The sequence below is a fragment of the Panulirus ornatus genome, chromosome 32 (genome assembly GCF_036320965.1).
Source record: "Panulirus ornatus isolate Po-2019 chromosome 32, ASM3632096v1, whole genome shotgun sequence".
NCBI classification, from domain to species: Eukaryota; Metazoa; Arthropoda; class Malacostraca; order Decapoda; family Palinuridae; genus Panulirus; species Panulirus ornatus.
This window is the reverse complement of record NC_092255.1, coordinates 4,025,723-4,048,407: the sequence shown is the minus strand read 5'-3', so window position 1 is coordinate 4,048,407 and position 22,685 is coordinate 4,025,723. Positions and strand designations below refer to the sequence as shown.

Below are 22,685 nucleotides of genomic sequence, written 5' to 3'. Positions count from 1 at the left end.
ACATCACCGTTATCCTAACTTACCCTAACGTTACACCTGACCTGTATCAAGTTAGGTTAGCGTAACCCAAGCCTAACTTAAGATAAACTACGCCTATGAGAACCATGCCTTACACTACCTTATAATTACTATGGTCTTCTTCATTATCTCCCTAACCTATCTCAGTGTAATCCTACCTGAAATTACCTTAGCGCTTCGCTTACATCATCGTAATCTTTGCTTGCATTAATGTAATTCAAAGGTAACTTAGAAAAAGATAAGGAAGGTCGAATATGTTTCAGCAGTCAATTAACGTTTGGCCTTACGGCGCCGACACCATGACAAACCAATCGTAAGTCTCTACATAATTATTCTCTAAGTTTATTTGCGTCTTATATAACTGAACCTTAGCTTAAAAAAAACATATTAACCTTATATTGGAAATACATATATGTATATATGTATAAAATGTCTAAATCTGAAATATATGAAATGATTATGTAATACAGAAAAAAAATTCCTAAAAGGTGCATTCCGAGATGGAATCCAAATTCAGATTTGTCAATACGGAAATAAATGGCCAGAAATCTGACCTGCGGAATAGTTTTATGATACCATTGGCGTTGGAGGCTCCATTATGGACTTGAGTCCACATTAAGATTAACAAAAGGGAAAATAAGAAACAAGGGAAAGTATTCTCGAATTTTGGAGGAAGTGAAGCACCTCTCTTTGCCCAGTTTACCCAATACTTACTATTTCCAATAAATCCTTATCTAAATAGTGTCTTATTTATATTTCTCAACTTCTGTTTATAAAATCTTCTACAGAGATGTAGTTTCAATATCCTAAAACCTTTACTCGACGCATTCGCTTCATGTGTTTATTAACAATGTCTTGGTTGTTTCGTGACCTAATTATACAAAAAACAATTTATTATCGTCAATAATATATCATTATAGAGTGTCTCCATAATTGGTATATGAAATTTCCAGGTCCTGGAACCTGTAGTTCACACGAGCAAGTCTAATGACCTAATAACCTAACTACAGGACTTGACCTAATGACCCAGCGGATGAATTAACCTAATGTTTACCCAAAGACCTTAAGTTTAACCTAAGGATCTAACTTATAAATAACCTCTTTTTAAGAGAAGGGTTTGACCTAAGAATTTAACCTAAGATATTAACCTAGAGTAATTTAACCTAAAGTAACTTAAACATATGTCGCCAAATTTCGCGTTAACTAAGTTTTGCATATATATATATATATATATATATATATATATATATATATATATATATATATATATATATATATATATGGGCTAAAAATCTGATATTCTTTATTTTGATTAGGGAAAGAAAAAAGTAATGTTGTCATTCTAAATATTTAATAATTCATATGATAACAAAAGCATTGTAAAATATTTTAATAATTCACAGTATAATTAAAAACATCTTAAAACCAATATAAACATTTCTAAAGATACTGATACATATATGTGTGAAGACTGCCACTTGAAATCACAATATTTGGTCCCTAGATTAAATAACAAGAGTAGTGTAGACTAATAATAATTAATGGAACTGACAGCCTAAATAACAATAGTAGCCTCAGTATAATAGAATAATTCGAAGACTTGGATTCATATGGTTCCAATTTATCCTAAAAATGGATAGCACTGGCTAGATTACAGTGAAACATGGAATGAAAAAGATCATTACAACATAGCTCCAATACATCTGAGTGGTTCAATCTATTACTCCTTCAATAAGATAAATCAGGAAATATAATACTGGATTAAGCTCAAATATCTACCAAGGTTACTTGCAGTGATTCAAAACGAGGTTCAAAATACACATCATACAGAAGCTTTATGTACCATTCGATATCTATCATTCCAATGTTCAGAATTGTTTCTGAAATACACATACCTAACTCAATGCTAGTTATGAGTGAGAAAGTCTGTTGAAAGAATGAGGAACAATACATAATTACCATATGGTTGCAGAGACAGTATCCCAATCAGTCTCTCATTAATGAGAGTTAAACAACTCACTTCCTAGATAAAACCTCCAAAATAATGTGGAGCAAAAATGTTCAGAATATGAGAATCTTGGAAGGCAAAAACGGGAGATTGCATTGAATAAAAGAGGCTAATCAGGCAACTCAAATATGTAAAGTAACCACTATTGCACATAATCAGATCTGGATAACATTTTACACTTTCAACAATTGATAAAATATGGAAAACATGTCTACATATGCTCACACACAGAAGCATTCAAACAGAAAACATACACCCACACAAGGCAGTTTTGTTAGCAAAATATGCTCTGCAGCTATGCCACATTTGAGTAAAGAAATATGTCACATACGTACATACAGCAACTCATTTTCTATAAAAGACAAGAAGCAGCAAAGACAGAGGCCTGAATTTATAAAAAAGCTGAAAGTATTGGATAGGTGCCCTAACTATCTCTCCTGAAAGCAACTGATTCCATATTTCATTCTTCCCAGTATCGAGTACTGCCAACATATCTGCATGACTCCTCCTACACCTGTCTCTTAGCTACGGTGGAATCCAAAGCATTCCACCTCATTACCTCTCTTGGTATAACCTTTCTTCAACCATCCTATACTGTCCAAATTGGAATCAAAAGCATTCTGCTATATCAATTCTCCGCAATCACCTCTCTTCAACCATCCCTTTTCCTTTGCCTCGATACTGTCCTCTCTCTGTTTCTAAGATTTACTTTGGCCACTGCACTTACGAGCTGTCTGTATGTGTACCAGTTCAAACCTGTGACAAACTGCTGCTTACCACAGTTTTCATGCAGAAACCAATCACACAATGATGGATTGTTATATCTCCCTTCTTTCCTCACATAACAAAGCTGTGAAATCCTCTTCCTCCGCTTCGTACAACCTTTCCACTATTAAGAGTCAGGTCTACTAAAACCATAGGAGCTCTAAACAATCTCTTCCTTCTCTCCTTCTTGTACTCATTATTCTTCCCTTTAATTGAATGGGCATGATTTCTGCCCTTACCATTTTCCTTGCAGAGAAAAAAAATGCTTATATTTTGGTCTCTACGTCAGGAGAGTAAACTAAACTGTCCCCTTACCATCTGGCTCACAGATCTAAGGCAACAACATTAATAAAGTCATTAATTATCCTCCTAATGATAGAATCAGTAAGTTGAACTGAGGGTTAGGAAAGTGGATGAGCAGAGGGAGGGACTTTCATTACACTTGAGGCTAAATGTTATGCACATCTCTCTTGAGTTCTTAGATTAGCCAGTTTTCAAACTTTGTCCAACTCTCAGCTATTTTTCATGTCTCCTGATAGAGTAACAGAATTAGAGACACCAAACAAACCAGTCACTGGGAAGCACTAACTAAAGACATCGTCTGATACCACAAGCCAATGTCATCATCAAATGGTATCAATGAAAGCCTCTAAGACATTATTTCCTGCTATAATTTGAAAGAATTGATGAATACCATAATTTCATTACACTAATTAGAGCCATTTTAAACAGCACTAACCAATACTATCATTTTGTCATTCATCAAACTCATCACCAGATGGCCTTTGCCACTACCATCATTTTAAAGTATCAGCCAGAGCTTATTTTTGGTGGTACTTAATATAGCCATCATTTTACAGCATTCTATTTGCTTTTGTATTTATTCATAAATATACTGTAATTTCTTTTTATTTTTTTTAATAAATGGAGCTTGTAAATCAATGCATGAACCATGAATGGCTGTTACCTAAAGGCACCAATTTATGCCATTTGATGGTATTAACCTAGGCAATCGTCTGATGAACTATTTCCTATTAATGTCGAGTCCAAATGTAATCAATAGTAAAAAATTAAGGGAACATTTAACTAACATACTAGATGAATCTTTGATATAAAGGTGGTGCTTGGTTAACAAGTTAGCTGGCAATAATGAGAATCTGGAAACAATACTTACAATTAGTCTTTGGTATTCATAAACTCTGGGCCAGAATATTATTCCCTACACTATCATGAAGCTGAAATAATTCTTGGCAATATCTACTGCATCATTTCCAAGAACAGTCTCTCAAAATCACTTCACTGCCTGACACTACTCAACTGTAACCTTTTGAGTTGGCCTGTCTTCACTGCATAATAATTCATTATGCTAATAACTCCAAAAGATTCACACAGAATAAAGCTATTTCAATTTTATCCAAGAGTATAGCAGAGCTTGAGGTGCCATACAGTTGTGGAGACAGAAGAGAAGAGTTCATCCCCCAACAACTGCTGAACCGCTAGTCTCTGCTCGTACCAATCTTCCATTGTTTCTGGCTTCAATAGACGTATCACTGTCTCTGCCATGTCCTGCAAAAAAAAGCTGACCCAGTCAAAATTCTTTCATTAACTTTTGAAAATTCAGCTTTGCATATTAACTATAGGAGCCATTACACATTAATTGTGTATGATACCGAATTTCTCAACATCTTTTTCATGCATTCTACAAAGATAAGTACCAATTAATCAGTGTGTATCCCATGCAGTCACTTCACTGTGTGCTTCCACCTCCACAAATAACTACTTTTTATATTCTTGATCACCAGTACCCTCAATAGTGAGGTAGTGCCAGGAACAGACGAAAAAAGGCCACATTTTCTTGTATCCATTCAACTAGCTATCATGTAAAATGCACCAAAACCACAGCTCCCTATCCACAACCAGACCCCTTAGACCTTTCCATTGGTTTACCCCAGCCTTTTCACATGCCCTAATTTAGTCCACAGGCTGCACATCAATCCCTGTAATCCACGTCATTCTAATTCACTCTATTCTGTGTACACCTTTCACTCTCTTGCATGTTCAGGCCCTGATCATTCAAAACATTTTTCACTCCACCCTTCCATCTCCAATTTGGTCTACCACTCCTTGTTCCCTCCACTTCTGACACATATATCCTTTGTTAATTTCTCATCATTCATTCTTCCCATATGTCTAAACCATTTCAGCACACCCTCTTCAACTCTCTCAACCTCATTCTTTTTATTACCACACCTCTCTCTAACCCTTTTATTACTTACTTGATAGAACTACCTCACACCACATTCTCAAACATTTCATTTTCAACATCTCCATCCTCATCTAGAACATATGCTTTGGATCCATATAACATTGTTGGGACTACTGTACTTTCAAACATACCCATTTTTGCCCTCCCAGACAATAAGCTCTCTTTTCACACATTGTTCTTTGCTCCCAGAACATTTTGCCCCCCCCCTTAGACACTTTCTGACTCACTTCCATTTCTATGATTCCATTTGCCCCCATGTCCCAGGTATCTAAAACACTTCACTTCCTCCAAATTTTCTCCATTTAAACTAACCTGTCCCTCATCCCTGCTAAACCTAATAACCTTGCTCTTATTCACATTTATTCTCAACTTCCTCCTTTCACACACTCTTCCAAACTCAGTCACAAACTTCTCCAGTTTCTCACCCAAATCTGTAAACAACTGATTCACTTCCAAAGCCCCCTCATCCCTTACTGACTACAAACTCGCCCCTCTCTCCAAGACTCTCACATTCATCTCCCTCACAACCCCATCCATAAAGAATTTAAACAGTCAAGGTGACATTACACACCCCTGCCGCATACCAACCTTCATTTGAAACCAGTCATTCTCCTCTCTTCCTACTCGTACAGATGTCTTACACTCATGATAGAAACTTCATATTGCTTCTGAAAGCTTTCCTGCCATACCATATATCTTTAAGTCCTCCCATTGGGCATCTCTATTAACCCTATCATATGCTTTCTCCAGATCTAAAAATGCCACATACAAACCCCTCTGTTTCCCTAAGTATTTCTCACACACATTCTTCAAAACAAACACCTGATCTACATATCCCCTACCACTTATGAAACCTCACTGTTCCTCCCTAGTTTGACGCTCTATACCTGCCTTCACCTTCTCAATCACTACTCTCCCATACAACTTACCAGGAACACTCAACAGATTTATACCTCTGTAGTTAGAACTCTCACCTTTATCCCCCCTTGTCTTTATACAATGGCACTATACTTGCATTTCTCCAATCCTCAGGCACCTCACCATGATCCATACATACAATGAAAATCCTAATTAACCAACAACACAGTCACCCCCCCTTTCTTAAGAATTTCAACTGCAATACTCTCCATTCTAGCCTCCTTGCCACATTCTATATAAGGCTTGGCTTTCACCACTTCTCTCTTCATCAAACCATTCTCCATGACTTTACACCTAATCACTGCTATCCAGTGATTCACTAGTAAGTGTTTTGTTTACACATGTTCATAAAAAGTGAATTAAATAATGTAAACATGTAGGAAAATAAACATTTCAAAAACTGTGAATGGCAATATTGGATGGTCTAGTCAGTTCTGTGTTCACCAAGGTAGCCAGTCCGATGCATATGACTTATGAAGGTCTAACAACCCCCAGTCTTACATTGCAATGTTGCATTTAACCTCAACAGAGCCCCTGCAACTATGATGGAACATGTCCATGCGAGTCTTAGGCTTGTGCGAAGAAGAGGAGAAGAAGCACCAGTTTGGAGGTAAAGTTAGACATTTGGATAGGTTTCAATACTGGTTAGGTTTATACCACCCGAGTTCTTGCTTGCCTGCTACACCAGTAAGATCATTCCCAGAGCATACATTTAGAGTTGGGCAGTAAGCCTCCACTGTGACATCTTCAGGTGAAATAAAGCTCCCTAACAACAGAGGTGAAGTTTAGGGGAACATGAAGTAAATGTTAAGTGTTCAGGTCAAATGTCAGAACCACAGTAGCATGCATTTTCACTAAAAACAATATTTTTTTAAGCTGTATTTCTTATCTTGGTACTTGAAATAATGATGCAACTATACTGTACTGCATGTTTCATGACCTTTGACCATTTTTGTATGATGCTTAACTTGAGAAATCTACCCCAAGAACTTAACTTTATCCCATTTACTCTGTACTAATTCCATTAATTTGTGTTTTCCAAGAATGCTTCTCCAACATAAAATGATAATATGCTTAAAGCAGGTTTTGCTGAAAGGAAATGCTATAGACGATTAGGACTGACATAAGTATGTCTGGAAAAATGGTACTATCTATACATTTTGACTGAGGGGAGATGAAAAGGAAAAACAGCAAACTCAAGTTTTCTCACCTCTCCCACTTCTTTAACCAAAGCTTCCTCTAGAAGGGATACCCTTGCATCTAATCCAACACCATCTCCAATAGGCCTGTTTTCAGTACAAATGTCTACTTCATCACTGTTAAATGTAGAGTCTTCACTGAGGGTTGTACTTAACAAGTGACGGAATTCATCCTCTTCCTGGAGCTTTTCACCAAGTGTGTCGTAAACAGATGAACTCACGTCAGTATCACATGGATTACTGCTTTCTGCAACATGATTATCTGGTGATAATGAACTAGAGTCATCACTCTGAGCGGAGTCATTACCATCCATACATTCCTGCTCATTTCTTAACTGTTTGTGCTGCACCACAGTTTTGAAGCAGTTTCTTTCATATTCCTGGAGTCTTTTTAGTCTTCTTCGTTCACGTGCCGAACAGGTATTAGGGGCTGACAGTCTGCTATCTACTCCTGATTTTACAGAGGAAAATTCATCTGGATTTGAGGGTAAATTGTTTCCTTCATCTTCCTCCTTTTCCTCAACCGAACACTTAATATTACTTCGACGTCTTCTTCGTGATTGAGAACCAATGTGACCTGCAGCAGGCAATACCTGTTTCTCATGCTGTTTACACATACAATCTTTCTTCCTATTTGACTTAGTTTCCACCCTTGATCTATCCTCTAGCTTCATCTTATCTCCAGCAATATGTAACGAGTCAAATTCTGTTGGCAGAAACTCACAACATCTCCTTGCACTTAACCTACATTTTACCGGGTCATTTAATTTTTCATTACGATTTTCAGTTAACATTTTATCAGACTGAAAATGGGTCCTGGTCTTTTCACAGTCATGTGCAATCACACACTCTTTTTCTTTAAAGCCACTTTCCCCTGATTTCTTGTGCTCAATCACAACCTGATGTCTTTCAGCTCTGTTTGTAGCATTTGATGGAATGGTTGTGTCATTCAGGAAGACAGAGATATGATTCTGAATGAAAGACTGGTGAAGAATTTGTGATGCACTGGGTCTGAGATCAGGACTGCGGTTCATTAGGCTCTGCACCAAGCACTTTAAGTCTTCACTGTAATGGTTAGACACACCTCCAATCTAAAAAGAAGAAAAAAGGTAATCTTTAGGTTGAGTAAAGGGAACAAGTGGTCGCAAAAGTACAAAATGAGGGATATACTCATTCAAAAAGCTTTAAAGATACTGTAATGGATAAAAAAATCTGAAAGGCAAGACAGATATTAAGGATGAGGAAATCAGTATTGCATAAAAAGAAAAATTTCTGGTAATGAAGGCTTGAAGGATGCATGCTAGGCAAGTCTAGTTAGCCAAGGCAGCCGAACAATGAGATGGAAATCTAATCATTCTACCGAAATAACCAACATCCCTGACATCTGTCTCTTACATACATCATAATAATAACCTTAGAAACCAATAAAACGATCATTAAATTGTTACTTCTCTATTGAGATCATTAGGCTTGTAGCCTGTGAACACTGACTATGCACATAAAAACTACAGGCCACACTAGTAACCTGAAATCAATTCTATCTCTGAACTAGTGGGTAGGGTGGTGTGACCACTACTGGTATCAGAAATATCGTCAATATCAGTTCCCATATCAATAATGATGTTTATGAGCGGATCTCCCTGTTTACATAGTCCAACTACAAGAGATGAAAATTCTGGATTTCTTGGTTCAGTGTCATAACTTTGATGAAAATGATCAAAATACCCTTTCTCTTCCACACACAAAAAAAAGTCTGGAATGCATTTGTTAGCAGATGAGAAATAAAAGTGAGCTAAAATGTTGTCTCTGGTTAAGAGTTCAACCCACCTTGCCACGAGATATTCTGTAGATCAGGGTTGACATATCACGGGCTGGAAAAGCATGCTTCAGTGTTGATAGCTCATACAGACAGCATCCTAAAGCCCACACATCTGACTTATAGTTGTATGGAAGTCCAGCATATATTTCAGGACTCTGGAAAATATGGTTGATATTGTTGTTGACTAATATTCAAATATATCCACTCATCAACACAGAGTTCTACTTTTCTATACCCAATTATCAATCTTCTACTTGTAAAAATGGGGTGGTTCACCGATCATCTTTAATAAACACTACAACACACTGCCATACTAAATACTAAGCCAAATCTACATCTCCCTCTTCCCATTCTTCTTCATTCTGCTTAATGAAGTCTACAAGAAATCATTCTGATTATGATAAATCCCTCATAAAAAAAAGAGACAGACATTCTTACATTTACACCAAATAGGGGGAAAAGTCAACAAGAATCACAGTGACATCAAGTACAAAGAATCCCTAATACCAATTCATGCACTGAATATACATTGCAGATAATTTACTAATATATTGTTAATAGATTCAAATCCTTTTAGTGAAAATTAAACTCCTACAGTCTCATAAATTCTCAAATGGGTCATAACACACGACTGCAGTGATGTTAGTAACATGGCAAGTTGTTGCTAGACTGACAAAACTTGACACAGGTCCATATTTCCAGGTGAACTGGTCTCTGTATAGCTGATGAAATATCCTTGCAATAAAACAAGGATTATGAGTACTACCTGGTCTGGCCAAAAAAGGAAATTTCGCTTTGTGCTCAGAAAAATGTCCAACTGAGAAACCTATTTCTATACATCTAATCTCATATATTTCAAATTAATGAAATATAAAAAAAAAAATCATGTCCTCTATTGGGGACATCAAAACTGCTCTTAGATGAATGCAATTAATAATTTTCTGTTGTCAACGCTCAAGTTCTTAGTCATTAAGCTGGGCATAAATATAAGAAACAATCGCAGTATTGGTGCATGTTTCTCAAAAGAATGCTTATCTTCTAAAGGTTCCCTGATAACCACTATGGTTCATTGACCAGTCACACACTGTGTCTATATTTGGTACAGTCCTATGGTACACATTCACTGACAATACAGTCATATGGCCCTTGCTATTTCTCAATCTATTTTTTGCTCTGGTCCCTATTTTTATTTACTTCGTCATCTCACTTGATACACCACCCTAAAAATCTTATTTGTGAATGGTACACTGCCTCTTAAGTAAGACGGAAACAACTCCTCTGCCTCTGTGACAACATAAATCTACATTTATTCTTTCTTTTTTGTCAAAGACGTTTCAAATGCAATTCTTTGTCTTAAACTAGTATGTGAAAAGATTTGCAAAGACTGTAAGGGTTCAGAGGTAATTCTATATAGGCTCTCATCAAGAAAAAACTTTCTTTAGAAATCACAATGGACTCTAATAGATTGACAGGTACATTAGGACTAGGTGGATCCAATGGAATCAGTTGGCAGAGAAGCACATTTACAAGACTACAGTTAACATGTAGGAGCAAACTCACCATGTAATAGGGAGTTCCAATCATTGTTGTTGCCATGTCAATGGAGGAACCAAGAATCCGTGCAATGCCAAAGTCACCCAGCTTGATGAGTCCAGACCGGGTGAGGAAAATATTCTGGGTCTTAAGATCTCGGTGGAGTATGTTGTGTAAATGGAGGTACTGTGGAAGAGTGATCAGTTACTTACATAAGAGTTTTATACAGAGTTTTATATGTAAAATTTGGGAGTCAGGTCTTATAGAACACAATCCTGAATATACATGAAAGGAGAAGTAAACATATTGACACCATCTTACAATATAAGCAAGTGACAATGACATACAAAGACTGAAGGAAATGAAGCTCTTTTCTCAATAAAAGACAGGTGAACTTTACACATTAATGTAGAAAGCAAGAGGCTACAGGATAAAGGTAACATACAAGCACAGTGGTAGTTTGTAAACACAAAAATGGCAGGCACTGGAAAAAAAAGAGAGAACATGAGTTCACACAATTTCAAATGATGAATTTCACTGGAATGCTAAACCAAATGTGTGTTACTATGGCATGAATTTCAAAGCCATTTCCATTATAGAAACTATATACAGACTGCATTATCATTAGAAGTAGGGAGAGTATATCTAGAAGCAATATTTCTTGTTGCTTGATATGCTAAACTCACAAGAAAAGTCTGTTTCATTAAAAAGTTATAAAGCTCAAGCATTTCAAAATCACCAGAAGTCATACTAATCATCAAACCTTTCTCATCTAACTTACTTGCAGTGCCATAGTTATCTGGATGAACCAACGAATAATTTGCTTTTCTGGAAATAGTGACCCATGTTGTTGTTGTATGCGAGTATAGAGATCCCCTCCTTCGCAGTATCCCATGAGAAGATGTAGACGATGGTCAAGCTCAAATGATCCCTTAGGAAAATACATAAAATTATGTTTATCTACATGTGTATCAAAACTGTATATGCATCTAATTTAATGAAAACTACAGAAACACTTTATAACAATTATAATAATGCCTTGTTTTTTGTTTTCTATAATGTCTGACAGAGCACAAGCAAAACATGCCCCAACAATGTCCAATGAAAAAGAATGAGAAAAAGAATACGGAAATTAGAGTTAAAACAGCTATAGGCAGAGGTACAGAAGAAAGATGAAAGTTTGCTGTTTGAGGAAAAAATGGTAACCAACCCGTGTGTATATGATTTAAAAACACAAATGAGAAACAGCATCCAGATGCAAGCCATGGGTCCAGGTCTTTGAGGCTAGAACACATGTAGAGAGCTCACAAGAATGGTGTTTGAAAAAATAATGCACTTGTAGAACAGAGGGAAGCATCATCACAGTGGGCAGTAAGGAATGGTGAGAGATAGCTGATGCCCACGAAATTGACGATTCCACTCAGGCCAATGGAGAGACAGGAAGAACCACCCATAATATGTGAACAGTACTCAATACTATGGTTAAAGAAAACCCTGTATAAATGAAATAGTTGATCACAGGAAAAATAACTATGGTATCTATACAACACCTCTAGCTTTTGGGATGATTTTTTTGTGATTCTAATTATGTGAATTTTCCAAGACAAGGAAGATATGATCTTGCTCACCATATGTTATGGCAGGGTTGAACTGTGGTGCTTTGAAATTGAACAGATAGAAATAAATGACATTTAGAAAGAAATAAAGGTGAAAATTGTACTTCAGTGCTATTGACTTAACCAAGATCTGTTCATCTTTATATACTCAAGTCTCATGGGTCCATCAGCAAATCCAAGAGCTCAATAAAAATGGTGGGTTACAATTTGTGTACCTGGGGTCAGTTTTGATGGTGGCATTCTTTAATACCAGTAATTTGCCAAAGCGCTTATTTTCTCCAAAAGAAAAGAAAATCATATAATACAGTACATTTCATGGCTGTGGGATCTCTACCTTGTAAGAGACAATATTGGGGTGTTTAAGGCCAGCCAAGATGAGAACCTCTTGTCTGGCTGCTTCCACCTTCTGCTGGTCGCAGTGAGACAGCTCCACCTGAAATGCACAAACTAAATTCAACCAATCCAGTCTCTCACACCATCTCCTGTTGAAATGGGCATGTCAACTAATGCCTCATATGTGCAGTATATCTATATTCTCATGTGACTCATTAACATTCTCCCTTAACTCCTCTTTCCAATGGCAACTTTTGGTTCATCCTACAATCCCCATCATTTAATATTAAAACAGTAATGCCACCATGTAATAACGATGTATAGTTCTGATTAACTTTGGTTTGATAAACACTATGTTGATTAAAGTTTTTTTTTCAATTACCCATCAACAATGTTTAATTGAAGACTTTCTGTATACCTAGAATGTATACACCATATGTAATTTTGTTTCAAAAAGAAAATCAGAATACTAGATTATCCCGTATTGTTCTATGTACCACTGTGCTTTACACTAAGCTATTACAAGTAAAAACAGGGATTCCAGATTACTTAAATCTCAGTGATTCAAAAACTAAAACCCTACATAACTACCTAACTTATGGTTTACTGTTCAAGCACTTCATCTGAAACGTTTTTTCAAAAGCCATATAACTAACTACCAGGCATTTTTATCTAAAGGTTTCTACATCTGATGAAATGCAATGAAATTTTTAAAGACTGCGTTACATAAGATTATAAATCTATGCAGGCATTCTGACACTGTGAACTATACCAATTTTTGACATAATGTGGTGAAACTGAAAAAAATAGATGGTTTAACAATAAAATGTATCACACATGTCCTCTAAGAACCTAGCATAATATATCATAGGGTAAAGAACCTTCAAAACTTACCCATAAAAAGATGACTAAATGAAAAGGAAATCTTGTACTTACACATTTAAGAATCAAATTCCTTTGGTTGTTTGATCTTCTGACTAACCAGACAGAGCCATAGCTCCCACGGCCAATCTCTCTCACTATCTTGATCCCATCCATTCTGTAGTGCTAAAAATTAAGCTTAATTTAGCCTTGTCAATTCCTTTAATAAACAGGGATATGAAGACACTGCATCAATCTATGATGAAGAGCAAAATTTCCTAAATATACTCAATCATAAAATATATATCTACCATGGAAAAGTACATTCAAGGGTGAAAACTAAAATTTACCTCTAGCTAAAATCAATATAAAGTTTTCTAAATGATCTTGAATTTTATCAGAACAATTCCTCAAGACTTAATAACTTATATGAGCAATCTCTAAATCAGTATGAATTTCCTCTTCTGTCTTATCATATTCCCGCCGAAAATATGAAGAAAAAATATAAAAAATCTGTGATCATTGGGGCAAGACAATATTTGGATTTAAGAATTCTAAGGACCTTAAAAATACTATGGCCAAAGACTGTGGTCTGAACATACCACAACCTAAAGTGAGCATCTTTAATAATCAATACAGGTTCAGATGCATCTATAATATATGTAAATCAATACAATACAAAATATCTAACAAACATTTACTAAGTCACAAAAGACTCATGCTCAAAATTGGCAGTGATCCTGATTATGATGGACTGCAGATTTTGGGAGTTTACAGATTTTCAATATTCTACCTCAACTGTACAACATATACTTCAGACTGTTATCAAACATCAATACAGCCAACAAACCTCGGACAATAAACCTGTTTTCATAATTTTCTTGCTTGCAGCTAGAAGTCTGTCATCATCTGGCAGGACATTGGCATTGATGTCTCTATGTCTGCTCCCTCCTGTATCTATCTTCGGTTGCCCCAGACAATGAAACCAATTATCCTTCTTCTTATTAACCTTTGTTTCTAAATGCTCAATTTCTTTTACTAGTGCATCTGTGGAGTCACTCTTCTGACATCTGTTAAGTGCACCAGAACATCCATGTGTGAGTTTGTGTTGGTAGTGTCTTGGTTGGCACACCTGATGTGGAAGCCGCAGCAGTGGAAGAGCCAGTAGCTTATCATCGGAAGGTAGATATCTTTGAGCTTGGAGAATATTTTTTGAAGGAAGCACTACAGGGGCTGAAGAACCGACATATGATTTGGCTGTACTTCCATGGTCTAAAGATCTATACGGAAGTACTCTGGTAGTGGAAGACTGAGACTCATTAGTATTCTTAACTGGGGGCAACCTCAAAGGTGGAAAATTAATTTGATGCTCCCTCTCATTGTTCTTTCTTCTCGACCTGATGCAAGAATCATTACAGCTAGAAGACTTTCTAATGACAAAATTATGTTTTTCACACTTTACTGGGGATTTCAGAGTGCAACAGCTTTTTGATGTGTTCACATTTTCCTTACAGCTTATTGATCTATGTAGACCTATGTGTTGTGTACTCTTACAACTGTCATGCACCTGCACAATACTCTTCAGGCTACACTTATATGAGATACTATGGTGGTGGGATCTATCCTTGGCTTGTACTATGGTATGATCTGGAACATAACATAAACATCTGTTACTTTTACAAGGATTCCTCAGACTGTCATGGATGCATCTAAAACAATGGACTTCACATCTATAGATAGGAAAATGTGTTCCAGATAAATGACCGCCACACTGCAAGTGACCAGTATGACGCTTCTCTGGAGATAAGGAGGCTACTGGCAGTTCTCCGGGTTTCAATTTCACATCCTCATGATATTTGTCTGCTCCTGATGTTTTTGAGGCCCTCCCAGGTACTGAAGGGGCTTGACACACAGGTAGGTTCAAAGGGGAACCATACTGCAGCTGAAAGAGATATACATATATAAAGTATACCATTCATTAACTGAAAGAGATAAACATTCAGTGAATGAAAGACACACATATATAAAGTATAAGATTAAAAGAATACAATATGCTGGAAACTAAAATACTTAAAAGAATAAAAATTGATCATAATTTCATACCAGACTGAATAACATGTCTCTATGGTCTGTCAAGAACAATACAATATTAACACTCTATATTCTACGTAAGAAATATGACAGTTGAGAAATTGTTTGGTAAAAATGACAGTAAAAAGCACATTTCAATTTCACTAATTATCAGTAGGAAAATGAATAATAATCCTGTACATGAAAATATCTAGGTTTTAGGCAGAAACTATTATGTTTACGGAAGACTACGATATTCAACCTCCAGTAAATAACATGCGCGCATAAAAAGAAGCAACAAATTGATCATGGTGTCCAAAGGTCAACCATATCTCTAACCTAGAAGATGGTTTCTTTAACTAGGCTTTGGATAGGTCATTTTTGGTGCTGTGAATCTACCTCCCATCATGTGTAAAGCTGGCTATTTGGGGTCATGACAAATGAAAAGGGAATTTTGAGAGCATACTTCCAGGGGCTGAGAGACTTTGCTCTCGTGTAAAAATCAATGGCAAAATAAGAAGCATACATAGAGTAAGAGAGCATGTGTTTGACATACGAAGCATAGAAAACTAGCTCAGAGCAATTAAGCATCACGCCCTTATTGTGAAAATTGAGTTTGGCCTCCCTCAACTTGGCATCTAGGGTAGAGGAACATATTGGAAATTTGAGAAAAGTATAATAAAAAATCAGTATTTGCCCGGCTCTGCACCTAACAGCTATACACTAGAACTCTTCACTACTGAGTGCCCTAAAATCGGTGATTTCATATATGTGACGTAATGACCTAGTGAGTTACTGAGGGCTGGCTATCAGGTCATTTCAATGATTCTGATGTTAACAAGGATATTAATTACTATACCCAAAATTTGTCATGCCCTGCATCCTATACCTTGTATCATATAACTGCCAATACCACTATGTGCCTTTTTAACTCACACACATTGCATCTGATGTACTGAAAACTTCCTTTATATCATTAGAAGTGCATTCTGTATATCATACACCTTAATGTGATGTATTCTGATTCTCATCTTGTATTGTTATCAACGTCAATATATCATGTAAATCCCCAATTTTTGTATCTGACTGCATTCTGATATGGTGTCTATCATGTCTATCTTGTGTTATCCAATTTTGTATTATACCATTGTCATCCATGTTGCCCCCCCCCCACCCACCATTTTTTTCCTTGTAATGTGCCTTCCATCAAAGCTAAAACTTTCTTTTTTTTTTCCCCTCTCCCGGGTATGATTTGATGAATGAAGCCATTTTACATCAAATATATCCCCTGCCAACCCTTCCCGCCTCCGGTCAACGCCTTGTCTGCCTGGTCTCCCCCTAATCATCCACTCACTTCCGCCTCCATGGAAACTGCTTCCAGCGCCATTTCCGGTCCGGCCTCCCACACCACCTAACTGTTAATTAACTTTCTAATGGGTTCAACCATGTTAAGTAATGCCATTTAAGAAAAACAATGGGAACTCCTTGTTGTTTTCTAGTGTGTGCCTTCCTTACATGGGTTAATCATACCGTTTTAATGTCTTTAATATAAAGCTAAGTGTATTACGACATTCACAAGGCTTATGAAATAAGAATTTAGAATGTTATATAACAAGAAAACTAAACTAACAGGCGAGGGGGCCCCCACGAGTGTAAAACCCCCCCTTCCCCATCACAGTAATATACCTCTCTATAAAACCAATATATACATATATATATATTCCATTTAGCATGATTTGCATGACAAGGTCTTCCTACTACGCAAACTGGACAAGTAAAAGATTATCAGTACACACATCTGTTCTTAAAAACCTCTGTAATACACACACACACTCACACGCACACACTCACACACACACACACACACACACACACACACACACACACACACACATATGTAGATTTTCAAAGTGTATTTCCCACAATGAACTCGATATCACCAGGTTTGATGGCAGCAAGATAATGCTTACCAGATATATATATATATATATATATATATATATATATATATATATATATATATATATATATATATATATACAATCAGTCCACACTAAGGCTTAAACGACCTAGACTTCTGTTAGGACAATGGCCTATACTGACTTTTGTCATAAGAGCTAAAATGGTGTGCAGACATCAGTGAAGATAGGCGACTATGGCACCATGTAGTTAGGGTGGGTGGAATGTAACGAATAACTCTTTATCTTTTAATCAGTACAAGTCGGTGATAAGCCTTATCTATAATCTCCTTCTTATTACTCTACGAGTTGAGAGGGAGAGAGAGAGAGAGAGAGAGAGAGAGAGAGAGAGAGAGAGAGAGAGAGAGAAGAGAATCACCCCCTGTTAGAAATTAGCATAATAAATGGTAAATAGAATATCATACTTCCTATCTCAAGGAGAGAGAGAGAGAGAGAGAGAGAGAGAGAGAGAGAGAGAGAGAGAGAGAGAGAGAGAATCACCCCCTGTTAGAAATTAGCATAATAAATGGTAAATAGAATATCATACTTCCTATCTCAAGGAGAGAGAGAGAGAGAGAGAGAGAGAGAGAGAGAGAGAGAGAGGATCATCCCCTGTAAGACATTAGCATAATAAATGGTAAATAAATTATCATACTTCCTATCTCAAGGACTTGGGAGTATATATATATATATATATTTCTGGCGTCGCGACCATGGGGGGGGGGGGGGGGACCTGAAACAGCTGGGTTAATCTGATTCATTCATAGAGAGAAAACCTTTTAGGTAACGACGAAGACTTATAGAAAATTAATGGCATATATTCAAAGACTTCGAAGACTAGATCAATGGTGGAATAGCATGATCAACATACCTTCATTGTTGACCCCTGACCTGTGTTCCAGTGATAGAATATCAAATGTCACTTTCACTACTTCCCCGTCACTTTCCTACCCCCCCCCCCACACACAGGTCACTTTCTTGGTGTTTGGCCTATGACACCCCCCCTCCCTCCTCCACTATTATCACTTCACTGCTGATAATGCTTATCTCACAAGTTCACTAGGGGCGTACAAGTCCCCTCGGGTTTAAGTTTAGCAACTTGGTGAAACATGGCAGTGTATTTAATAAGCCTTCTAGACACACATGGTTTATCATTTTGTTTATGCAACTGTGTGTGTGTGTGTGTGTGTGTGTGTGTGTGTGTGTGTGTGTGTGTGTGTCCATATATCTGTCTGGCCGTGGGTAACTACACGTATATCCGTCTATCTACCGATAGATATGTATATATATATATATACATACACATATAAAACTGACTGTTCATCACTACATATGTGCCTATATTCTGTCCGGCTTATCTTACATGCTGTCTATGTCATGTCTGTCTATCTATCTGTCTATCACTGTCCATGCCATCTATCGATTTCTAATTCAAGATGGTCTTCATTCTTTCATTATTTTTCACCATTCACAAATTAGGTTACTCAGGAGTTCCACTCTGGCGGCTCTGGCTTCACTATAATCACTCAATGTATATATATATCAGTCACTATCTATTTGTTATCTGTCTCTCTCGACACACCACACACTGTCTGGCCGGGAGAGTGTGTGTGTGAGAGTGAGTGAGGGAGGGAGAGGGTGAGTGTGCACACTTCCGGGCCCTCCAACACACACACCTCCCCACCTCAACCCACACACCCCACCTCCAAAACTCCGGAAGTGTGTGTGTGTGTGTGTGTGTGTGTGTGTGTGTGTTGGGGGGGGCTCTCTCTCCAACCTCCATGTATACACTTGCACGGTGAATGCAAGCCTATCTTAATACATATGTATGTGTCTATGTGTATGTAAGGGGTATGTGAAGGTGGCCTCCGAATGTTTTTGGCGTTGTTACAGAATGTATATATCTATATAAACATTTCATATGTTTTTACCATCGTAATCCAGGTGTGTGTGTACGTCTAGAAAGGCGAGATCAAAGATACGCACATGTATATCAGTGACTGTGTGTGTACGTATATACGCCCATGTAGGTATATAATACGCCCGTGTAGGTATATACGCATGGGAATGTGCGTAAACATTTATGTAAAAGGAATAATAAAAACACCAACTCTCCCACAACCCCAAGGTCCCCCACCATCACTAGAACCTTCCCTTCCCTTCCCCCTCCCACAACCTGTTCTATGACTTCTCCTGTTACATGAAACCAGTTGTTAGCTCACAACTTGACACCACTTCTTCCTTCACAATCATCTAACAACACAACCTAAGCCTTTGTATTTCTGCCAGGCCCACAACACTGCTAAATATGTCATTACAAATTCGACAAAACCAATATAAATCCTTCTAAAATGACGGGCCATATAAATACGTCAATATATAAACACAGTAACGTAATCCCTGACATTATATACAAAGAGGAAGTTAAGCTATTCTCATATAAATCAAATGTAAATAGATATGTTGGCCTCTTCTCGCTCCGTGGACGATATATATATATATATATATATATATATATATATATATATATATATATATATATATATATATATATCATCACACACTTTTCTGAGTATAAACATTTTAAAATACCACAACAATACCATTATTCAGACACCTTTGAATACAAATATTATCTTAAATCTGTTATTCCTCTAATTCAAAGTCACTTTGGCAATATATAGATTTTTTTTTAACTTCTACTTAATACGTGAATGTTAGTATATATTCTATAGCCTAGTTGAACCCATGCCAGTTTATATATGGTGGTTAGGTGTGTATTTCTATAGCACGTCTTCCCTTTAATCTTAATTAAAAAAAAAGGAATATAGATGGGGATGGTAGATATAGAATGGTTGCAATTCTATGAGTAGCAATATGAGGTGATTCTACACCATGTCTGAGGGCAGGAAGAATATGGTGTTATTTAACAACATAGCCTTGTGGGAAGGTCGCCAAACTGCTCAACTACCAGTAGTTGTTACGACCGTAATTATGGGAATGAGTGTGGTATAATTCTAACAATGATTAACACCACAATAATGAAAGGTAAATCTAGGCTGCTATGGGAAGTTAAACGAAATTTTCAACTGGTTTAATCTATATCATGTTTTATCTACTTTTATAACAATTATCCGCAAATAATTATCATAGTTACCTTCTCTTGTCATTTAATCATTATTATCAGTTATCAAAGTTAACCTAAATGATGCAGTATAGTGTGTAAAGAAGGAAATACGAGTGAATATAGCATGGTTTGGAACATCCCATTTCTTGTGTTGTATCATATAAGGCGACAGTGTTAATTATGCAGTGTTAATTATGCAAAATTAAATGTAAAATATGAATAAAACTGATTCCCCCCTTTTCCCCCCACAACCTCCCCAAGCAACTGATATATTTTCTTTCATACTATTCGCCATTTCCCGCGTCAGCGAGGTAGCGTTAAGAACAGAGGACTGGGCCTTTGAGGGAATATCCTCACTTGGCCCCCTTCTCCGTTCCTTCTTTAGGAAAACAAAAAACGAGAAGGGAGAATTTCCAGCCCCTCCTTCTTTATTTTATATATAAGTGATTCTAATATATATAATTTGATATATAAATGATTCTAATATATATAATTTGATATATAAATGATTCTAATATATATACTTTGATACATAAATGATTCTAATAGTTAATTAGACGCAACTGTTGGACAGTTTCTATAGTTCAGTTGGACGCAATGCCTCGTGAAAATTAACATACGTTTCACACACACACACACACACACACACACACACACACACACACACAAACACACACACACAGTAGCAGTATTAAGGTATCTTAGCTGCTAGGGGAGGTCAAGTGTAGTTTGTAAGTCATTGGTTCACTTTAATTTGGATAATTATTTCACTTATATATTATTGAAGCTTAGTTTACCTCGCTATGCACAACCATCACTACTATTACCTTAAATAAACGCGTTTAATCTAATGCTCCGTATCTCAATCTAACACTCGTATCCTCTTAATTAAACATTATATAACAAAAGCAATTCATTATTATTTAATATTCAAAGCTGGGTTTAATGCTTAGTTAAATTAGTTAAACCTCGTGTGGTACGGGAGTTCATGTCTGGTTTTCATTGAGTTTCTCATAATTTCTAACATGTTAAGATGACCTTACGTTCCACAAAACCCCACATTATCCATTTATTCAATTATCATTAACACTTTCGTCTTAGTTAATAATGTTCAATATAATGAAATACTCCAAATCACCCCCAGCTGTTCTCATAATTTAATAACCAATTGGAATAGGAAATACCTTGATATCTAAAGTAATTAGCACCATTTGGCTTCAGTAGAGCCATAAACTAATGATAATTATGGTTGTTAAGTGTCTAACGACAGAACTACTTCTCTCCTACATACACACACACACACACACACACACCTGTAGCTACCCCACCACTTATCTTACGTTCCCTGAAGCTGATCGTAGCGCAGAACCTTCACCCAAACCTCTAAATATACTAAATATACATTACTTTACCTTATATGAGTAATGATAAGTGATTATTCCATCTTGATCAAGGAATATGAGTCAAAATAGCAAGAACTTGTCTCTCCGTGTGAGTGTGACAGCTCGTGTCGAGAATGGCATGTGTCCCAAAGGTCACATGCGACTACGGTCAATATTTTCCTAAAATAAATTAGTCATTTAACGTCATACATCGCTAATAAATGAATGAATTAATAAATCATTAAATGTCTGATATATCAATTATGAGATGGTTCCTAATTCTAAAGGTTTTATTTGATGTTTTTAATTATTTATGATATACATGTTCATGGATTCAAATGCATTGTTTACATTGCTCATAGTAGCACGTGGTCTTCCCTGACCCGTTTTCCTTTATGTTTTGTTTCATATTTTAAAATATTTTTTCTGAATTGCTTATCCAAGATCTTATATCATGTTTGCATTACAATATTACAATCTATAAGTTTGAACTAGTTACAAATATACAGATATCAAAAAATGATTATATAGTTTACATTATTCCCCAAAATCTAAAATTCTCATTAAAGCGTTGTATAGACTTTAATGGCATCATTAATGATATAATCACCTAAAGTCTAAATTATTTTCAGGCAAAACCATATATTGAATCTTTTATCGCCTTTATCACATCTTAATATTTTCCTTCACTTTTGTTATCTGGTTTTAATTTATCCACTGTTAATCATTTATCCACTGTTAATTATTTTATCGTAGAGGTGTTTTAAGAATATTTTTTGGGGATAATATTTTCGTGTCCCTGGTCCCCCATC

At 36.4% G+C, this 22,685-nt stretch overlaps 1 protein-coding gene across 2 annotated transcripts; it reads right to left on the bottom strand.

The window, feature by feature from the left end:
* Positions 1-1,352: 1,352 nt before the first annotated feature.
* LOC139758993 (uncharacterized) lies at positions 1,353-22,021 on the bottom strand. Of its 2 annotated transcripts, none has more exons than XM_071680874.1 (9): positions 21,904-22,021; positions 14,187-15,278; positions 13,412-13,522; positions 12,477-12,575; positions 11,308-11,457; positions 10,554-10,712; positions 9,002-9,148; positions 7,186-8,265; positions 1,353-4,357 (listed from the first exon to the last, which is right to left on the bottom strand). In XM_071680874.1, exons 2-9 carry the CDS (start codon positions 14,208-14,210, stop codon positions 4,202-4,204), a joined length of 1,926 nt encoding a protein of 641 aa, XP_071536975.1. In that variant the 5' UTR covers positions 14,211-15,278; positions 21,904-22,021; the 3' UTR covers positions 1,353-4,201. The 2 variants fall into 2 exon arrangements, with proteins under 2 accessions (XP_071536975.1, XP_071536974.1); XM_071680873.1 differs by lacking the exon at positions 21,904-22,021 and adding an exon at positions 18,236-18,361.
* Between the last annotated feature and the right edge of the window lie 664 nt (positions 22,022-22,685).